The 20,563-nt window shown below is 39.5% G+C and overlaps 1 protein-coding gene across 2 annotated transcripts in view; it reads right to left on the bottom strand.

The window, feature by feature from the left end:
• The window catches only part of abcf1 (ATP-binding cassette, sub-family F (GCN20), member 1), a 49,667-nt gene extending 29,104 nt beyond the window's left edge, over positions 1-20,563 (bottom strand). For both annotated transcript variants that reach the window (XM_062409461.1, XM_062409462.1), the window contains exons 1-16: positions 20,377-20,563; positions 19,502-19,548; positions 19,302-19,379; positions 17,041-17,161; positions 16,928-16,953; positions 16,750-16,833; positions 12,585-12,644; positions 12,412-12,492; positions 12,238-12,333; positions 11,951-12,073; positions 11,702-11,802; positions 9,816-9,901; positions 9,586-9,725; positions 2,236-2,384; positions 2,070-2,153; positions 1,003-1,127 (exon numbers count right to left, since the gene is read on the bottom strand). In XM_062409461.1, coding sequence (XP_062265445.1) covers positions 1,003-1,127; positions 2,070-2,153; positions 2,236-2,384; positions 9,586-9,725; positions 9,816-9,901; positions 11,702-11,802; positions 11,951-12,073; positions 12,238-12,333; positions 12,412-12,492; positions 12,585-12,644; positions 16,750-16,833; positions 16,928-16,953; positions 17,041-17,161; positions 19,302-19,379; positions 19,502-19,548; positions 20,377-20,437 — 1,462 coding nt within the window. In that variant the 5' untranslated portion in view covers positions 20,438-20,563. The remainder of the gene's footprint in view (positions 1-1,002; positions 1,128-2,069; positions 2,154-2,235; positions 2,385-9,585; positions 9,726-9,815; positions 9,902-11,701; positions 11,803-11,950; positions 12,074-12,237; positions 12,334-12,411; positions 12,493-12,584; positions 12,645-16,749; positions 16,834-16,927; positions 16,954-17,040; positions 17,162-19,301; positions 19,380-19,501; positions 19,549-20,376) is intronic.

The raw sequence follows: 20,563 nt of genomic DNA, 5'->3' as shown, positions 1-20,563 counted from the left end.
TTGACGGACACGGACAGATAGGACCGCCTTCTCCAACGTGGAACACCTTCTCCGGGCCTCTCCGCGGCTCCTCGGAGAGCTTTTCGTGCAGCTCTCATTTTTCTTACTACACGTCGAAATGGCGGATAGCCCTTGGCTGTGATTGGTCCGCCAACGCCAGCATTTCGGGACCTCAAACTTCCTGTTCCATTCCCTACATCACAATAAACCTAAATCACAACTACGATTCTATGATTAATGTGACAAGTGTGTAAAGCTAGCGGCGTTGTCCGGCTGATGGTGGCTGGTTAGAGCACTTACGGCATGTGTGTACGGTCACATACGGTTATAACGAACTTTCATAACGGGGCTAGCGGGCTCGCCACCATGATAACTGCGGTGGGAACAGCGCAAAAACCCGCTGACTTTAATCCCACGGCTGTCATGACACTGTTTCTCAAACACTGTAAGGTTAGAAGCAAACACTTGGTAGTAGTTAGTATCGGGTGTCCCTGCTGACTGTGTGTGGAAGCTGGGGGGAAGCTAGCTGCCTCCGTGTAGCTTCAAGCTGTTGCAGCTGTTGAATTAGCAACGCAGTTTGGAAACAAGACCTGGGAACCGCTGCGTTTAGACACGATAACACTAGCATTTTGACCCGCTGGGTGTCACTTTATTCAGCAAAAACTGTCGCGTCATCAACATCCTTTTTCTGTTAGTTGCCATCGTTCACTGTGTGTGAGGAGCCGGGAGGACGTAAATAAACCAGCGTGGACTTCTTCTATATACCTCATGAGGTAGGCTTCTCTAAGCTCGACTTCAGTTGCGCCATCTACTGTTCTGGCGGTGAATTGTTTTCACAACAAAAAGGCTGGTAGAACTATAAATCAAAAAGGGTCCGTCCGCTCCATCCGTCCGTCCGTCAGTCCGCAACGGACTCGGAGAAGCATACTGAGGCCTTAAAGCCTTTGCAAAGTACTGTAGTTTCAGGGTCCTGAAAGATCTTGAAATAAATGGGATACTTACAGTAATTCCCTCTATAATAGTAGAGTTTCTCGTTGTCTAAGTGGATGATATCCGTACACACGTCATCAAGGAAACTCTGATCGTGGGAAACTATGAGAAGAGTCTTCTTCCAGCCTTGGAGGTAGCTGAAGTGACAAGGAGAACACACTTAATAAATGACCAACACATTTGTTTTCTTGAAATAATAATAATAATAATAATAAATGACCTTAGATTATTATATTATATTACCTATATCCTTAGTGTACAGTGCTTGCTGTTTGCACACCCTCAAATTCTAGTCTCTGTTGCAAACTGACCATGTTTCTGTGGGTTCCTCCATGTTGTATGAGCGGTTCATCACAACGGGACAGACGTACAATGGACATTTCCTTTTTTGACAGCCAAACACAGATCAGCTGTTCTTACAATGTGATAGGCAGTAACCTAGAAGAACAGAGGGCTGTGTGCGTTCTGTTGGTTTGTAACGTGATGTAATATTTTATAGTTTGTAGGCAACAAAATCTTAATTTGTAAACTACAGCTAGATGGAAAGTAGTAGTAAAGTAAGATAAAATTGCAACACTCAAGTTTGGTAGTCCCTCAAATTTGTATAAAGTTGTTGAGTTAATTATATTCAATCACCATTTACCCCACACCTGTACAAATAAATAGTAATAAATTGCTGATTTACTGGTCTATATGATTTGATTTCAGTTCTAGTCTTGTAGTTTACATATAGTCTCGTAAATGGATGACTACAGTTGATCCACCTTTTTAATAACTTAATCTTCTGCATAAGACACACCCTGCTGCCTGAGTTCCCCTTTCTCAGCTTCCAGAAAACTTCCAAAACAATGTGGATGTGCTGTAAATAAAATCACATTATCTCTGCAGCAGAATTAATATTTTAAATCCTGATACACCATCCCTAGCTCTAATCCTCCAGAGAGAGGATTCTTCTGTGCAGAGATCGTCATCCATACACTAAAATGTATTAACTCAAATAGTGCATCCTATTTTTTACCCTAAATAAAAACTATAATAAAATGATTCAGGGAAATGCATTAAAATGAAATGCTTTATACTTATTGAGCCAAATGACGGCGTTCAGGTCCAGGTGGTTTGTGGGTTCATCCAGCATCAGCAATGTGGGTTCCATGAACAGAGCTCTGTGGGTAGAGATGGATAAGAGTGAGTGAAACATCGTCTGACATTGGTTCTGTTCCATCCATGAAGTTTTTCATGGTTTACCTGGCAAGGGAGACTCTCATTCTCCAACCTCCAGAGAACCTCTTGGTGGGTCTGTTTTGCATCTCAGGGGTAAAGGACAGACCAGCCAGAATCCTTCTGGCTTTGGCCTCAGCTGCTGCAGCTCCAATCACCCTCAGCTCTTCATAGACCTGATGAGGAGAAACAGAAGCAGTTACAGTTACTAATTCTACTTTGGAAACTTCCTGTGGTCACGTTTGTCCAGAGTCGGATTCATCACTGTGAGCGGTTGATTATATAAAAGAATTGTGAACACACTTTGTTGTCCTCTCCTGAAAACGTGAACGTTTTGAAAACTTGCTCAGCTTCTTTCCCCAACGAGTAGAGCATCAAACACACCTGTACCTCTCCAGTTTCTTTAGTAAGTTTTGTCATGAAGCCGTGAAACCTCTGATGCCATTCTGGCCATTGATCCAGGCGAGAAAATTCAAAGTTGTCGGTAGATGGTAACTTGGCCATCCTTTTTCATTTATTGTGGCAAGCATGGATAACTTTTATTAGCTAACTCTAGCATAACACTGAAAAACAACAGATGGCGGGGCGATCGGTCTGGTTTGACACGGTTCACGCAGCACACAGGCTGTGCACCTTCTCACGGCTGTGGCGCTGTCCGGTGTCTCTACGTCCTAGCAGGGACTGTTTATTTATCGCAAGTCATATCTCATCGCGATATTCAACAATGTTTCAACTAGGGCTGCACGATATTAGGAAAACATGCAATTTGCAATAACATTGTTGAATATCGCGATGAGATATTACATTACATGTAACATGTACCATAGATATTTCAATAAGGGCTGCACAATATTAGGAAAACATGCAATACGCGATAACATTGTTGAATATCGCGATGAGATAATACATTACATGTACGTGCCGCCCTAGTTGAAATATCTATGGTCTAGAAAAGCGGTTCCCAAAGTGGGGGACTCGAGACACAGAGAGGGGGTCGCGAGATGCCGTCCAAAAAACAAATAGTTTTAAAATAATTTAAAATCAAATTTTTATCCCTTTATTGTATAAATATATACAAAAATATTAGTTGAAATTAGAATAAAACCATGCGGAGTTCTCGGAGGACCGGATCAAGATGGCGGCGTAGCCTGGAAGCTCCACACAACCGAACTAAAACTTTAGAAAAACCCCACAAATGCACCAATAATTTTCGCCTCTTGATCTCGTCGAGGCAACAACTTCTCCGGCAGTGACGACGGTGGCTACTGAAGCTAACAGCATGGCTAATATATCTGATGTTCTGGCAGAGCTGAATTCCCTCCGCTCGGACTTTGGATCGAAACTGGTAAACATTGATAACCGTTTGTCGGATGTGGCAAACTCAATTGTGGCGATTGAAGGTAAACTTTCAGACGTGGAACGGGACGTGGCTGCAAATGCAACGCGTATCGGAGAGGCAGAAACACGTGTAGCAACAACAGAGGACGGGCTGCAGCACACTCAAGAGGCACTCGCCTCAGCCACTAAAAGAATTGCCTATCTTGAATCAAAAACAGAAGATTTGGAAAATCGAGGCAGAAGAAAGAACCTGCGGATTTTTGGTCTACGTGAACGAGCTGAAGGAAATACGCCACTCTTCGACTTTGTCAACGACATGCTACCGCGATGGCTTGGCTGTCCTGATAAAACTTTCACTTTGGAGCGAGCTCATCGCACACTGGCACCGGCCAAACCTAACCAGAGCCGAGCAGTTCTTGTCCGCTTTTTGTGGCTCCAGGAGAAGGAATTTGTGTATCGCGAAGCAAAGAAGCGAGAAATCATGCACGACGACGGCAAGCTTTCTTTCTCTCAGGATCTGTCTGCAGAAACGGTCCGCATTCGGCGAGAATTTGCCCCGGTTGTGAAGCAGTTTGTGGAAACGGGAAACTTTCGTGGATTTCATCACAATCCATGTAAGCTGAGGGTGCTTCACAATGGAAGAATTCATCTCTTTTCAACACTGCAAGAAGCCGAGAAGTTCCACCAAGGCATGACACGACCTGCATAAACACTGTAAAGACCGTACGGACGTGATGCACAGTTCCTGAAGTTACGACGGACAATGAACGCACCAAGAAGGAAAACAACAGTTGAGTCAGGTATCATAAACGATATACAGAGTCTAATAAAGACTGTTTCTTTGTGTTAGTGTTACTAAATGTTATACTGAAAAAATAAAGATCGGTTCAGACTTTTAGGTGGGGTCAGAAATTCAAATAGGGAATATGATAAAAAATTTAAAATCAGGATAATTTTGCTAAATTATCTTATTTTATTATTTTCTGTGGTGCAACACATAAGCCAACGTTACTTCTGGTACAGCATTGTTTAATGCAATCAATCGTTTTATTATTTTTTTATTATTTCACGAACAGGGTTGGCTTTAACTGAATACAGAGAAAGGGGTTAATGATAAAATACGAGACATTAGGGTTGTTTGGACTCATGGCTGTTCTGTCCAGGGTCAAGGGCATGCGGACTAGCTGCTCCTTAGTATTAGAGGATCAGCATCCTCCAGAGCTGGTTTATTGAAGGGGTCGTGGGAAGCCATTTCAGTGGAAATGCCAGGGGGTGGGATTGGATTTTTTCTCATTTTGGTTATTACTGTTGTAATTGTTCTTGTGTTTTTTCTCTTCCTCTCCAATGTGTGTTATATTTTTGTGTATGGTTTTGGCAGAATCAGCCACTTTTACAACCTCACCAGGATGTCAGAAGATGTTATCGATGACAAAAAACTATGTCGGTGAATAATTCCGATATTAAGATCACTAGTTGGAATGTTAGGGGGCTTAGAAAATTGACTAAATTAAAACAAGTTATAAATAGGTTGAAACATCTCAGGTCTAAAATTGTTTTCTTACAAGAAACCCATTTGATGGCCTCTGATATACCTTGTTTAAAAAAAAGATGGCCAGGCCAAGTGATTTTCTCTTCTTATAATAATTATGCTCGAGGTGTTGCTATCCTCGTACACAAGTCCGTTCCATTCCAAATTACTCAAACTATTCAAGATCCAACTGGTAGATATGTGATTGAACAAGGAAACATTATGTCACATAAAGTTAATCTAATTAATATTTATGGTCCTAACGAGGACATGCCTTCCTTCTTTGAAAAATTACTGTTGACTGTGTCTACCTTAGAAGGTCTCTATATTTTCGGGGGGGACTTTAATTGTACGTTAGACCCAGTAATGGATCGACTTACTGGAACTGATACCTCGCACGTACAGACAAGGAAAAAACTGACTGAATTCATAAAAGATCTAAGGCTAGTCGATGTATGGAGGGAAAAAAATCCAAAAAAAAAAGATTTTTCCTGTCACTCTTCTACTTATAAAACGTATTCACGTATTGATTATTTCCTAATATCTGTTGAACTGCTTGTTAATGTCACAAACTGCTGGTATGACAGCATAGTGATTAGTGATTCAGAAACTTTTATGAACTATTGTACAGATCAGAATATGCAGGAGCTACACAACAACAAGCATTTCTCGATCAGCTACAGTTCCAGAGCTTATCTGAAGATGAAAAGGAAGCACTGGACGGGACATTAACAGTTGAAGATCTTTATGACGCCATGAGCAGTATGAACAGTGGGAAAGCACCTGGTCCCAACGGGATACCTATAGAATTTTATAAGAAGTTTAAACAGAAACTTGCGCAACCTTTATTAGATATGTTTAACGAATCATATAAAACAGGAACTCTTCCACCATCGCTAAGATTAGCTATGATAACTGTGATACTAAAACCTGACAAATCACCAACCAGTTGTTCATCTTTCAGGCCCATTAGTTTAATGGGATGTGATACAAAAATATTGTGCAAAGCACTCTCTAAAAGATTAGAACAATATCTTCCTCAATTGGTTAGTAATGATCAGAATGGTTTTATATTACAACGGCAAAGCTTTCATAACATCAGGAGAGTTTTAAATATTACTATAACTATTACTATTTGAGAAAAACAATGCCAAGGACACTGCAATGTTGTCAGTTGATGCTAGCCAAGCATTCGATAGAATAGAATGGAAATACCTTTTTGATCTGCTGCCTAGATATGGTTTAGGAGAAACATTTCTCAAATGGATTAAATTACTATATACAAACCCAACAGCAGTAATATTGACTAATAATACAATTTCTAAACCTTTCAGTTTACAACGCTCAACCAGGCAAGGCTGCCCTTTGTCTCCTCTGCTTTTCACTTTAGCAATAGAACCTCTCGCGATCGCAGTAAGGACACGTAGGAATATATCCGGCATCAGGATTTGGGACATAGAACATCATACAGCATTATATGCTGATGATATAATTTTTTTCTTAACGAACCTGAGGAACAGTATTCCAAATTTGACTACTTTACTTGAAAACTTTGGCGAGTTTTCTGGATATAGAATAAACAAATTTAAGTCAGTATTGTTATTCATAAATGAAAAAGAAAGACGCAATCCAAAAGTAAGTACACCATTTAAGACCACGCAAGATGGATTTAAATATCTGGGTATTAAGATTGCCCCAAAACTTGGCGACATTGTCCCTATAAACTATAACCCTCTCGTAGACGAAGTGACAGAAAAGGTGGACCGGTGGTCTAAAATGCCGATATCAATGATTGGTCGTATAAATCTTATTAAAATGTCTATTATACCCAAATTTATATATCTTTTCCAAGCACTCCCGCTTCCATTACCAAGCAACTTCTATAAAAAAACTGATAGTATATTTAGCCAGTTCATTTGGAACAGTAGAAAGGGTAGAATCCGGCTCAAGTTACTATATTTACCCTATGAAAGGGGAGGACTTCGTGTCCCAAACCTGAAATGGTATTATTGGGCTTCTCAATTAAGTTCTGCAATGTACTATTTTTCTTCATCCACACCACCTGCTTGGGTAAATATTGAACAAAAATCAGTGTCAGATCTGCCCATAAAGCAGTATTTATATTCCTCAGATATCAAGACGCTAAAAAAACAGACAAGAATCCATTTTGTTAAAAATACAATATCAGTGTGGTATGCAGCACATAACTTTGTTGATGAAACATTAACTTTGTCACAATTTACTCCTATCTGGGGCAACAGAAAATTCAAACCTGGCAGATTGGATGGGGGATTCAAGTTATGGGCAGAGAAAGGAATTGGGACCGTTTCTGACCTTTATTTTGAAGGTACCCTTCTCAGATTTGATCAACTTTGCCATAAATACGGAGTTCCTCAAAAACATTTTTTCAAATATTTGCAATTAAGAAGTTTTATAGAATCAAAATCTGAGACATTCATGGCCACACCCCCGCTATCGATTATTGAGGAAACGGTGATTAAAAATTTGACTGGTAAAAAACATACATCTAGATTCTATAACCTTTTAGCGGAGTACTCAACAGAATCAGCATCAGATAAATTAAATGCGTGGAGAACAGACACACAAGAAATAATTTGTGAAGAAGATTGGGGAAGAGCATGTTTAAAAGCGCAAAAGAATTCAATTAACACAAGGTTAAAATTGATTCAGTATAAGTGGTTAATGAGGGTTTATATAACCCCTGCAAAACTCCACCATATCTCCCCTAACATCCCGGATGTTTGTGTTAAATGTCTGACTGAAAAGGGAACTTTGATACACTGCCTATGGGAATGCCCTAAGATTTTGGTATTTTGGGAAAATGTAGTTAAATGTTTATCACGGATGGTTGAGTGTAGCATTCCTTTGACGTCAACAATCTGTATACTTGGAATTTACCCCAATGACTCCATCAGAACAACAAAGCAATCGAAGATAGTTGACTTTGGACTTCTCCATGCAAGGAGAGTGATTGCATTATATTGGAAAAATGTAGAACCACCATCATTTACCTTTAACAATGTATTGACATACATTGTTAAAGGTAAACAGGAGGAGTTTGCTTGTATTTGGGAATCATTTGTCATTTCTGACCAATGAAACGGATAACAATGACTGAATAACAGGTTATGAAATGATTGCCTTTTTTTTTTTCTCTGTACATCTTATTCTTATTTATTTATTTATTTTACTCCATTTTATTTATGTATTTTCTCTTTGTCTGCGTGAATGAGTGACTGTTCTAGGGGATATAAATGAAAATGTTTGTAAATTCGTCATAAAGTCTGATATGCACTTGAAACTTCAATAACAAATATTGTAAAAAAAAAATAGAATAAAACCATGCAATAAAAAAAATTTCATCAATTTTTGTCTTTGTTGTTATTACGACATGGATTAGCAGAACGAGCGAGTTGCAAGACCCCAAAAAAAAAGTCCTTACTAAACATATAACATATAAGCCCGTGATCTAGAATAAGTGGCGCTGTCTTACGGGACTATTGCCGGCGCATCACCGACATGGCCCAGGACATAAAGTGCCAGCTGGTGGATAGAGTTAAGAAATGGAAATATGCTTTACAGTTAGATGAATCCACAGATATATTACACTCTGCCCAGCTGCTTGTTTTCAGATACATTTTTGACGGAAAACGTAATGCTGTTTTGCGCCGCGCTCTGGAGTGGACTTACGCAGGTGAGGACATTTTTACAAAACTAAAAGAAGGGGGACTATCTTCGGAAAACTGTTATGGTGTGTGTCTGGACCTGGTAGAGACAGGGCTGGAGCGATATTGGGAAAAGGGCAGGATTAAATGCGAGAGTCTTACAAGTGGCGCTGCATGTAAATTCCACACAATGTATTATTCACAGAGAATCTCTTGCAAGCAAAACACTACAACCAAAGCTTAAACATATTCTTGACATTGCGATAAAAATGGTCAACTACATAAAAACACGTCCACTCAATATCAGACTTGCTCTTGCAGGGAAATGTGCTGAGCCGCCTGTATGAGCATCGGGACGAGGTGTGCAGTTAAACGTGAAGAATGATCTCCAAGTCGCCGTCTGCAAAATAAGGCTTGGAGAATCGACTTGCTCTGCTCCATGCATATTGCCCACCTATCTCATTAGTTAGTTACAATATTTCTCCTCAGATACTCGACCAGTTAAAATTATGCATTTATTCAGTATTTATCTAAAAAAAAAAAAACTTTGTAACTGAGAACTTAGAAATTTCCCCATCTGCCCCCCCACTACAAGTACTCAAGCAGACAGACAGAAAGAGAAAGAGAGGGCTAGAGGATGGCTATGAGGACCATAATCATTTACCCAAAACGTTCGGTGTGAACAGACAGGGGGTTGTGCCCTTGAGAATGCCACGGCGCGGCATTTAAAAAAAAAAAAAAAGGAAATGTTGATGTGAAACACAAGTGAAATGTGTAATGTCAAAGAGAGTGAGGATTTTTAATAAAACGCGCACACACACTCACCTTTTCCAGCCGCTCAGCGACACTGTCCTCTCCCTTTTCAAGACGAGCCTGCAGCCGTTTCTCCTCCTCCAGAAGCTTCAGGCGGCGAGTGTCTGCTTTCAGCACAGCCTGCACTGCCGGCGTGTCATCAGCTACCACCTCTAACATAAACAAAGTATACATGGTCAGTGGAAATAAGAGCATTGAAAGAGACAGAAATGATGGAAGGCACATCGTAGCAGGTAGCTTACCCTGTTCACACAGTAGCACATCAATGTTGGGTGGAATACTGAGAGCTCTGTTAGCTATGTGTTTTAGTAGTGTGGTCTTTCCTTTGCTGAAAAAAAGAGAACACTTAATCACATTATCATTCACAAGCGGACAATAAGCAAGACATCAGCCATCACTACAAGCTGTAGTTTCTTGGCTGGTTTATTTGTGTGACTACATCACACAAAAATTAGACTAATAAATTAAGAAAACTACTAAACTTATTTTGACTTGTATTCATGTGCAATTTATTTTTGGATTTCTCAGGTGCCACACTGTCAAGAGCTGCTTTACTGAATCATGTTTAGATTTAAAATTCCTCAGCAGAGTTTGATTTAGCATGTGTGGAAAGAACTCACCAGCTGAGGATTAGCATAGATAGTTTCTTAAAAGAGATATTCTGTTCCTTTTTGTCTCCTGCCATCTATGATCACATCAAAAAACAAACAATAGAGATCTGACATGTTAATATCAAAGATCTTGTTAAAAAAAATATCTACACTTTTAGAGATCACTCAATCTCGTGTGTGGCCATGGTTATGAGTAGGCATTGCAATATGTTGAGTAAAATCCAAAGAGTCTTGAAGACTGAGGGGACAACAATATGCAGATAAAAATTATGTTACCAGTTATGATGATCCTGTCATTTTTAATTTAACAGAGCTTAGAGCTATGGGTTTTAGGGGGCGGTAAATATACTTTCCAATATACTTTAAAAATATACCTGCTAGACCTACTCCTTTCTTTCCCTCACGTATTGTGTGCATATAGCTTAAGTTTGGGGCGAAAGCTTTGTTTAAGAGAGCTGCTCTATCTGAATTGAACCATGACTCAGTCAAGAAAATATAATTAAGTTTATGTACACTGATAAAATCATTTATGATGAAAGTCTTATTAGTGGGTGCACAGATGCTTAAAGGAGCAATTTTTACCTTCTGTCCGTGTACGAGCATTTCGGCTGGGATATTATTTTTCATTTGTATGGAATAAGACTAGACCACCTCCTCAACTGCCTCGTGCTTTTCTTTGTTCATCACAAATAAAGTCCAATCTGGGAGGAACCCTCACAGGAATGTCAGAGGCTGTGGGTGATGGCGTACCGAAGGCAGTACTAGAATTTAACCACAAGGGGAAGTTACTGGCAGTATGGGGAGCATGACTGTTTAAAGTGGCAGAAGCAGAGCAGGGGGTGACAGGTGATGTAAATAGTCAGTCACAAGGGGTAAATAGTACAGTTCGCTGCAGATTACCCGCAAGCACGAGACTAACCTGCAAGCTTGGATACAGACCGTCTCTTGCAGAGAAGGGAGAGCGATATCAGATCAAATTGAAGTTGTTAATGAACCCAATTTTGTGAGTGGAGCATTTGGACTGGAGCCAGGTGTAAAGGCTGGGGATCCTAGTAAAACGGGACGTGGTAAATGAATGGAGGCTTTTTGACAAGAATCCTGTGTTGGTGTCAGATAATGCCTCTAATATGACAATAGCGGCACCACTGGCGAAGTAAGTGCATGTGAAATGCTTTGCGCACTCGTCTGAATTTGGCCATTCAATGTGCACTCAAGACGCCCACTGTTTCCCGTCTACTGGGAAGAATTCACATGATTGTGCTTTTTTTAAGGAAAAGCACAATTGCAAGCCATATCCTGAATGAAAAGCAGAAGCTACTTAATCTCCCCAAACACTAGCTCATGACAGATGTAGGTACGAGATGGAACCGCACCTGTGACACTTATACCACCGTGGTAAGTATTTTTTTCCCGTAAAACAAAATTACCTTTTCACTTGACTTTATACAGCAGGTTGTGCATTATAATACGTAGAAGAAAACCGTATCTCCTTGGTGGAGGTATGAAAATATATTTACCCATTTGGTCCAACCAAACCATATCTTCTCCCTGCTACAATCAGAAGGTCAGCATTGATGAAAAGCTGCTTGCCATGAGCAGATATGCTGAACCGTTCCAGCTGAAGTACACAAAAGAGAACTTCACTAACCATTGTTTATGTGGTACATACATTTACTTAAAGCATCTTTAGATTGAAAATTATGAATAAAAAACAGATTTGTAAATATTAGTATAAATACATTTTGTTTATAATTAAACTAAATAACCTTAATATCAGAGGCATTCTCCAGCATTGCCTGTCTGGAGGACATCTCCGCCTGGGAAATGGAGAAATCTCCCTCCAGGTCATTCTGAGCCCTAACACTGGCCACTTGACGCTCGTACTCCATCTACAACGAAGGACAGGAAGCAGCGACACAACTCAGAAGGGTTAAGATTACACCAATCACCAGCAGCTTATTGTGTGACATAAAAAACAATTATAATAACAGGGGGAATATGAAGTCTGTCCCATTAAAATAAGGACATACAATGAATGGACCATAGTGATCACCTGTTTCTTTTTCTTCTTCTTCTCCTTTTTACTAAGATTAGCATTTTGGTCCTCATCCTGTGGTTTGGCCTGTTCTGCGATGGTATCCTCAGCACTCTTAATGGTTAGAGGCAGAGATGAGTTAACACAGTGATCCAAAGCAACGAAGAAGAGCTTTGTGGAGGGCAAGCATACCTTCATCATGTCACCTCCATCACTATCCTCCTCATCATCATCTTCACACTCGCTGCATGATCGCTCAGCAGGCTTTCCTTTCTACACAGACAAGAATACCACATAATGGTTACCTAAAAGTTGTTGAAAATGAGATAAAAAAAGCAAAACCAAAATCGTAAATTTTTAATTACCTTGTATTGTTCCATCTTTCCCTTCTTTCGTTTCTCTTCTGTTTCATAAATATCAGGTGACTACAGGAAGAGATATAAAAAAATCATCATAATCAGATTCAGAGAAAGAACTGCTCAGAAAAACTAGGGAACACTTAATTGTTAAAGTACAACACCATGTCAGTTAAACTTCAGGGATATCAATCTGTTTATATAGGAGCCCAATCAGGTTGTACAGGTAATCCAGCTCTTCCAAAGATGGCCATGCACACTACTTTACAACCACACAAGTTGTTGGGATGAACATCTGATAGGGCTGTGAGGAAGTCCGATAGGGCTGTGAGGAAAATTTTCACTTTGATTTCGGTGTGACATATATTCAGCCCTCTGATTTTGGTTTCCATTGACCCTTCTTACGTTATTTTGTTGTCAGTGAATAACAAAATGTATATCAGTTAACATGAATATTTTTGTTTACTGAGATCTTATGGGTGATTTAAGTGTTCCCTTAATGTTTTGAGCAGTGTATTTCTGAGTCAGCTGTGCGATGAGTAAATTTGGAAAGAAGTGGATAAATTCGATAGGCCTATGTGGGCTTCTTTCTATGCCATTCTCTAAATAGGTTTGTATAGGTATGCAAACACTAACATTTATTTGGTATTTTGCATTAATTCAATCTAACCCATGACTATTCTGCCTTCCTTCGAGGCCAAACTGCATAACTTCAATATTCGCACTTCCCAGACCGATTGATAGAACCCTGAAACTTCCTGTATTAAAAGGGGAAATATTTAGAAAATTCTACTTTTGTAGTGCTTCTACATGTTAATTTGGGCCTTCACGCGAAAAATTGCTCTCTGGTATGGTCGCATCAGCTCTGGAAACTGCGACATGTTTCCCAGCCTTGCAGACTTCATTACCGATGCACGTGGCACTGAACTACCCCTAACCAGCTTTTGGGGGGCCCAGCTTACAAAAGTTTGAGAACCCCTGCTTTAGAGGACAGGGGGAAACTGGAGAGGTATTGCACTTTTCCTTTAGTACAGTGGTCGCAAACCCTGTTGATCTACTCTACACTGTCAATTGCCAAACACTCTGGACTCACTGGCTGACGTTGTGCTGTAGATCAGCTATGTGCTGGTTGTCTGTTGTTCACACAGGCAGCATGTCAGCTACTGGCGGCAGAGCTGCTAGTTTATCTACTGCATATCTTTCGATAACAATCAAGCCCCGTTAGAACCTTAGAATAAATTAATGGAGTCAGAAAGAGACAGACTGGAGAGCTTTTACTTTGACACGGGTATGGCAAATGTTGGAAATACGTTTGTGACATAGAAAGGCAAACATAAATGGTTGCAACACTTTCTGTATGTTTCTAAAAATCCAGCAATTCTGTTGCACAAATACATTTTGTTTAAAAAAAAAAAAATGGTTATTTTATTGTGAAATATTTGCAGGAGTGGAAGATGCACTGCTTCACACTTTATTATACTTGTTATTATATGAGTACACAACAATAATTTTATATGAGGAAATAGAAAAAAGTTGCACAACTGCCTTTTTTGTTTAGTAATGCTTTTACATTGAGACTAACAGAAATAAATAGATATTACCCACTCTTTTAAAAAAAATTACTGGTCAGGGAAAGGCTTCAAAGAGTCAGTGTGTAGGATATAGGTGAAAGGGATTATTGGCAGAAATTGAATATAAAATACTGATGTTTTCACTAATGTTTCATCTAAATTGTACAAATTGTATCTTTTTTACCCTAGAATGAGCCCTATATATATTTAAATACTTTATATTTTACAGTCATCCAAACTGGACAAACTTAACGCATTTTCAGTTTTTATGACCCCTGAATGCTAGCACAGGTTCTCTTTCATGTTTGGAACCAGACGGTGAGGTGAGGTGTATTAAGCTGCAACTAGGGATGGGCATAATTAATCGACGGTCGATTAATTGATCATTAAGAATTTCGTTGAGGACATTCTTTTTTCATCGAGGAAAACTATTGTATGTTCGCTATGTGTCCGGAGGTTGGAATATCCGAGCTGCCCCGAACGCAGCACAGCGAGGATGTTAGCAGCTGTAGCAAGCAGTCCGGTGCTAGCCTCCGCTCCGCTGCTTGGCTTCATGTCCGAACGGACCGTCAGTCCACGCGGAGGGGAACCCAGACAGACCCGGGTCTGGGTGAGGGTTTCCGGGACTGAGGGCGTGACAACAACCGGACTGAGAGGTCGAGAAGAGTCAAATCGAGCTAGCTGTCAGCGGCTAGCTGCTGCTCGCTCATCGGGGCTAAAGAGTAAAGCAGCGCATATTTTCAAGTATAACCATTGAACTGATCCCGTTTAACTGCCACAAGAGTTGTTCATCTTGTAATAAAGATCTCAATGAGTAAACACACTGAGTTTTTTCTATTTTCACAGCATTTTTATATAGCCTATAAATAATGAATTTTAATTCAAAATTATTAATGATTAATCGAAAAGCGATTGTTTATTCTCCCGATGATCGATTAACACCATTTAATCGAATGCCCATTCCTAGCTACAACATTCAATTTCACCACTAGATGTCACTAAATTCAATTTAGTGACATCCTTAGATCATACTATCATGTGGCTGGAACACGGTTGACCGCACATCAGGTTAGACTCAGGATAGACAGGTTAGTCACACTGCACATCGTGTAGTAGAACAGAGGCATAGGTGCTAATGTTTGGGCTTCTATACAGAGGTGGACAATTCTGCATCGATGCAGGGACAAAATTAAGTAATGTTTTCTGCTACATTAAATGTTTAGGCGGGGCTCCATCGCTGAATAGTTTAAACCCCGACTGTTATAGGATGAGGACAGACGCGCATTAAAAAGGTCCGGTCTTCCTGTGTCAGTGTCTGTCCAAGTTTCCTCCTCATTCCCCCGCTGACCTGCGCTCAATTTACACCTTAACAATAAACACCATCAATGATCACAAGTTATTGGGACACGTACAGGACTGACTCACTTTACTTTGTTTAATTCACTCTAGAGTTTAAGAGAAACATTTAGAACTGCTACACAAGAGGTAACGTGACGCACACAGACAGGACATCAGGGTTAAAGTGATCGGATTGATCCGCAGTCATCATCGGACATCGATTAATAACTATTTTAGAATATAGGACTAGATGGTGAATATCCCATGTCAATTTTCAGTTTGTGCGTGAAGGACAGAGACGCGCAGACACACACCTGCAGACAGAAGTTCTTCCTGCAGATTATACCGCAGCAATGTTTTTAATTTGTTTTGTCTGTTGCGCGTTAGAAGCGTCATCTTAATAAGAGGATTATGGCTTACAGCTAATGAAAACCCCAAATTCAATATCTCAGAAAATGTAAATATTGTGAAAATGTCCCACTCTAAACAACTAATTAACTCAAAACAACTGCAAAGGCTTCCTGAGCCTTTAAATGGTCTTGAAGGTTGGTTCAGTACGATTAACAATCATGGAAGGGGAGGGTAAGCCACAAAATGTCATTGTTAAAGACGCTGGCTGTTCAAAGAGTGCTGTATCCAAGCATATTCATAGAAAGTTGAGTGGAAGTAAAAAGCGTGGTAGCAAAAATGTGCACAAGCAACAGGGAACCCCGCAGCCATGAGAGGATTGTGATCAACTGTGAGGATTGCAGTTGATCGCCATGATCAACTGCAATCCTTGAGATATAGCGAACAACTGTTTATATGGATCAAAAAGCTTGGGACAGATTTGCTCCAATACAAATGCTATTTAAATAATTTAGTTATGTGATCAAGATATCCGCTTTCAGTGTTTATTTTTGGGTATTTCATACAGTTTGTACCAGCCCTGTCAGTGATTTACTGCTCTTCTGTGTCGAACGCGCCCTGCCATGTCCTCCGGCTCTCCATACATTGTCTAGGTTTACAAATTCAGCTATTTTGACCCAGTCCGAGTTTGCAAGTGTCCGATGAAACCACTTGTCTATGTGGCTGTGTGTGCCTTCTTGTTTGTGTCAGCGCACACAAGAGAGTGGAAGCGCAGCTATAAAGACAGATTTGACTGGTTATAGAAAAGTTTCAACTATTATGTGGTGATCAGTTTTATATTGTGGCATAATTTCAAACAACGACAGAGAGAGAGAGAAATAAACGGTTTCCACTGTATTTGAAATACAATACTGTACTTTTTTAGCTGGTCTATCTTCTTCATCCATATCAGCATCCTCATCACTCTGGCCCTGACAGAGAGCAGCGTAGATGTTTCCACCCTGAAAGACATCATAGATAGACGCTTTACACAGCCAGCATGTAGAGTCAGAAGGTAAAAGATGAAACACAATGTTTCAGTGTAGACTAACAAACCTTCTTTCCTTCACCGGTGGTAATGGCTGTGGAAGGGAAGGCAGGCACAATGAATAATGAAATAATACAAGAAAATAATTTAATTTGTGGTCATCCTTCATGAAACCTTTTACCTGGCTCATCTTCCTCATAACTTGCTTGTACTGAAAGCTTTTTCAGCTTCAGCATGATGTTTGCATCATCATCCTCATTTGCATCTCCATCTTTTCCTTTCCGTCGATCTTTTTTCTTTTTCTAAAGGGGAAAGTTTCAATTAATGTTAAAGGTAGGCAAGACAAAAAAACAGATATTGACATGGTTTATCTGAAATGAACCAATCCAAAACCGGGCAAATATGGTTAACATATCTATGACAAGAAATTAAACTATCAAGATAAAGAGCGCATCTTGCTCTCTTTATCGCTCTATCCGGGCTACAGTGCATCTCTGGCCTGGAGACGGGCAGCTTTCAACAACCTTAAAACTAAACCATAGAAGAGAGATATCCGCTTAGGGCTTCTCCATCCTTATGCCTACACACTCGGGAACACCTCTATGTAAATTACATATCCGAGCCGTCACTTTATTGTTTTTCCATTTTAATATCAAATAAGTACCTATTTTCACTCTTTTTTCCCTTTCGCTCATTCCTGGTTTAGCAACTCGTTGACTTAATTTTTTGCTATTAACTAGCATGAGTGAGACAGCTACTCAGTTCTGGTTTCGTAAATTTAAACTTTGATGCTCTGGTGCAAACAGAGTTTGATATACCTGTTGACTAAAATGTTTGACATACGTGTAGACATATAACAGATCTGCTATTTTACTCTTTGCTTTTTATTTACCTTAATCTATTTATATATTTATATTAGTGTCTTCAACTTCTAATAGCAATAAATAAACTAGGTATTTTGATGATGCTATAGCAAATATAACTATGGCTTTTTCACTTTTGTTTTATTAAGGCAACAATCAACAAAATCCTCTACAGACATAGGACTGCAAGTGGTATAACAATACACGCTGAGCAAAAGACGGTCAAGGTTACATCTTGGAATTGCAGGGGCTTAGGTAAAATGACTAAAGTGCAACAGGAACTTGAAGGAAGAAAGAAAAGGTGGTAAGGACAAGTGCTTTCAGCTTCCTCCAGCTCTAATGCTCGAGGAGTTTTAATTTTAATTTATAAAACAATAATATTCTGTGTAGACAATTCAATAATTTATCCTAAGGGCTGACATACTTCAAGGAAGCTTATATATGAGAAATTTAACTTAGTGAATATGTATGGTCTGAATGAGGACAATTCAACATTTGACAAATTATTCCTGACTTTATCCACACTGCCAGGTAGTTTAATTATAGGCAGTGCCTTTAAAGTTACCCTACATACAAAAAGCTAGAAATTCCATATGAAACTATATATAAGGGATTTGAACTTGATTGAAGTGAACTTGACACAAATAATATCTGCGGAAAGAGCTCCGAATAACTTGCGGAGACTCAAACAGACTACTCAGAAAATCCAACGAACAAACTAGTGTTCTTTTTAGATAATTTTAAATTCCCATGCATTTCCAAGGACGCTAAAACCTACCTAGATTATGATCTGACCAAGGATGCAATTATAGCTGCAATCGTTTCCATGAGTGCCGGCAAGACAACTGTCCCTGAAGGATTACCAATTGAAATTTATAAAAGAGATTTAAGTTAACTCTTTACGCCAATTAGATGTTCCAAGAATGTTATAAAGGTGGTTCACTACCTCCTTCATTAAGGTGTGGCTGTGGATGAGGGGGTAGAGCAATAATTGTAAAATCTTAATTTATTATCATTTCAATATATTATGGTCATTTTGTTCGAAAAACGTTTAAAAAAAAGATCTCACAAATAATACAGGTAAAGCTACCTCTTGATCGCAAAATATTCATATAAGCGTTATATCGTCCCACCCCAGCCACTTAGAGGAATAAAAAATAGACTTATAGATATGTGTCTACTTCAGGCAAATTGTTCCATCGCCTTATCTTGGAGTCAACACAAGCCACATGTGGGCCAATGGCTGAGGGACATGGGATATTGCCGTGCTATGAAGAATATTACATATGTTCTGAAAAGAAAGAGTGCATGTCGACAGTGTGAAATTTGGTATGTATGTATATACATACATACACAAACCTTCAAACATACATACATATATATCTAGATATATATGTAGATACACATATACATACACATATACACACACATACAAATACATATATATAAATACATACACATATACACACATGTCGGCAGTGTGAGATTTGGTATGCATATATGCATACATACGCATATATTCATACACATATATATATATATATCCTTAGGTAAAGACCTACCAGAGAATAAAGATTACCTGTTTTCCCTGTGTGTCTTTTCCAGCCGCCTCAGGTACCTTTTCAGGTTTGCAATCTGTAGTGAGCTCCTCAAAGAACTGGAGAAAAACATTAAAAACGCCAAATCCAATGAGACACACTTTGCCATTGAGGTAAATCATCAGCTATGAAGTATTTTGGTACTTATAAACTAGTTAAATGAGCCATTGCAAATACTCACAGTCTTTTTTCCCTTTTTATCTTTCTTCCCTTTTTTCACAGTCTTTTCTGTTTAAAGAGAACAGATTTTTTATTTTACAAAAACATCAGAGGGGACTAGTGGGACATGTACAGTAGTGTCAGACATTCTGAAGACATTGTTTGACTTGTCAGGTCTGTATACCAGCATTTCAAAATAAACAATGACTCTGATGTCAAGTGCTGATTCAACTTAAATTTGAGGCCACCTTTCAAAAAGGGCTAGTAGTCGAACACGTTCTTTATGAATGTCATTGTCATTCAATATGGGCCAGAAAGGACAGGATAAACTACATCTATATACAGTAGTCCTTTTCAATAATTGGGGTCAAGCTGCAACATGTGTAGACGAGAGCGCTGAAGCTGTTGTCGAGGCCTGTGGTGGAACAGCATCTAAAGAGCTAGTGGCTCACAGCACACGACAACACCATTAACACGAGAGTCAACAGTTTTATCCTCTTAGTCACTGTTTGATTTCACCTTAAATCATACAATCAAAGAAAGCAAAGAGGGGAGAGGTAACAACCGGTGTCACCGGCCTAAACCAAAAGTCAGATTTTACTTACAAACTGTGAATTAACTGTCATCTTTATTTCACGAACTGCCTCGTCGAGGCTAACGTTAGCTGAAGCCTTCTCTGTTGGAACTCATAGTTCAATACCAGGCTGTTCACTTTTTCATTTTGTTTTCCCATCTTCACTAAGATGCTGTTTGGGTTATGCTGACGTAAGCGCATCTGCTGGAAATTTCTAGTGGGGAACAATTGGCAACTTTTACCGGGACTACTGCTAGATAACGTTGACTGTGACGCTACTTAGCCTGCTGCTAGCTGCTCAACAAACATTAACATTATCTCACCAGCTGCCGCTGCGACTTCGTTGTCCGCCCACTCCGATTCCTCCTTCGTTTTCCTGGGCATCTTTTTTACTTAACCGTAGCTTTAACAAAGTAACTAAAACGGTGTCCTCTTCAACCCCGTTTTCTTAGCCAGCCTCATTCACATGTCATGCGGCCCAACTAGGTGATGATGATGATTCCCGTTCGA

This window comes from Platichthys flesus, chromosome 17, assembly GCF_949316205.1.
Source record: "Platichthys flesus chromosome 17, fPlaFle2.1, whole genome shotgun sequence".
Classification (NCBI taxonomy): domain Eukaryota; kingdom Metazoa; phylum Chordata; class Actinopteri; order Pleuronectiformes; family Pleuronectidae; genus Platichthys; species Platichthys flesus.
This window is presented reverse-complemented; position numbering and strand designations above follow the sequence as displayed.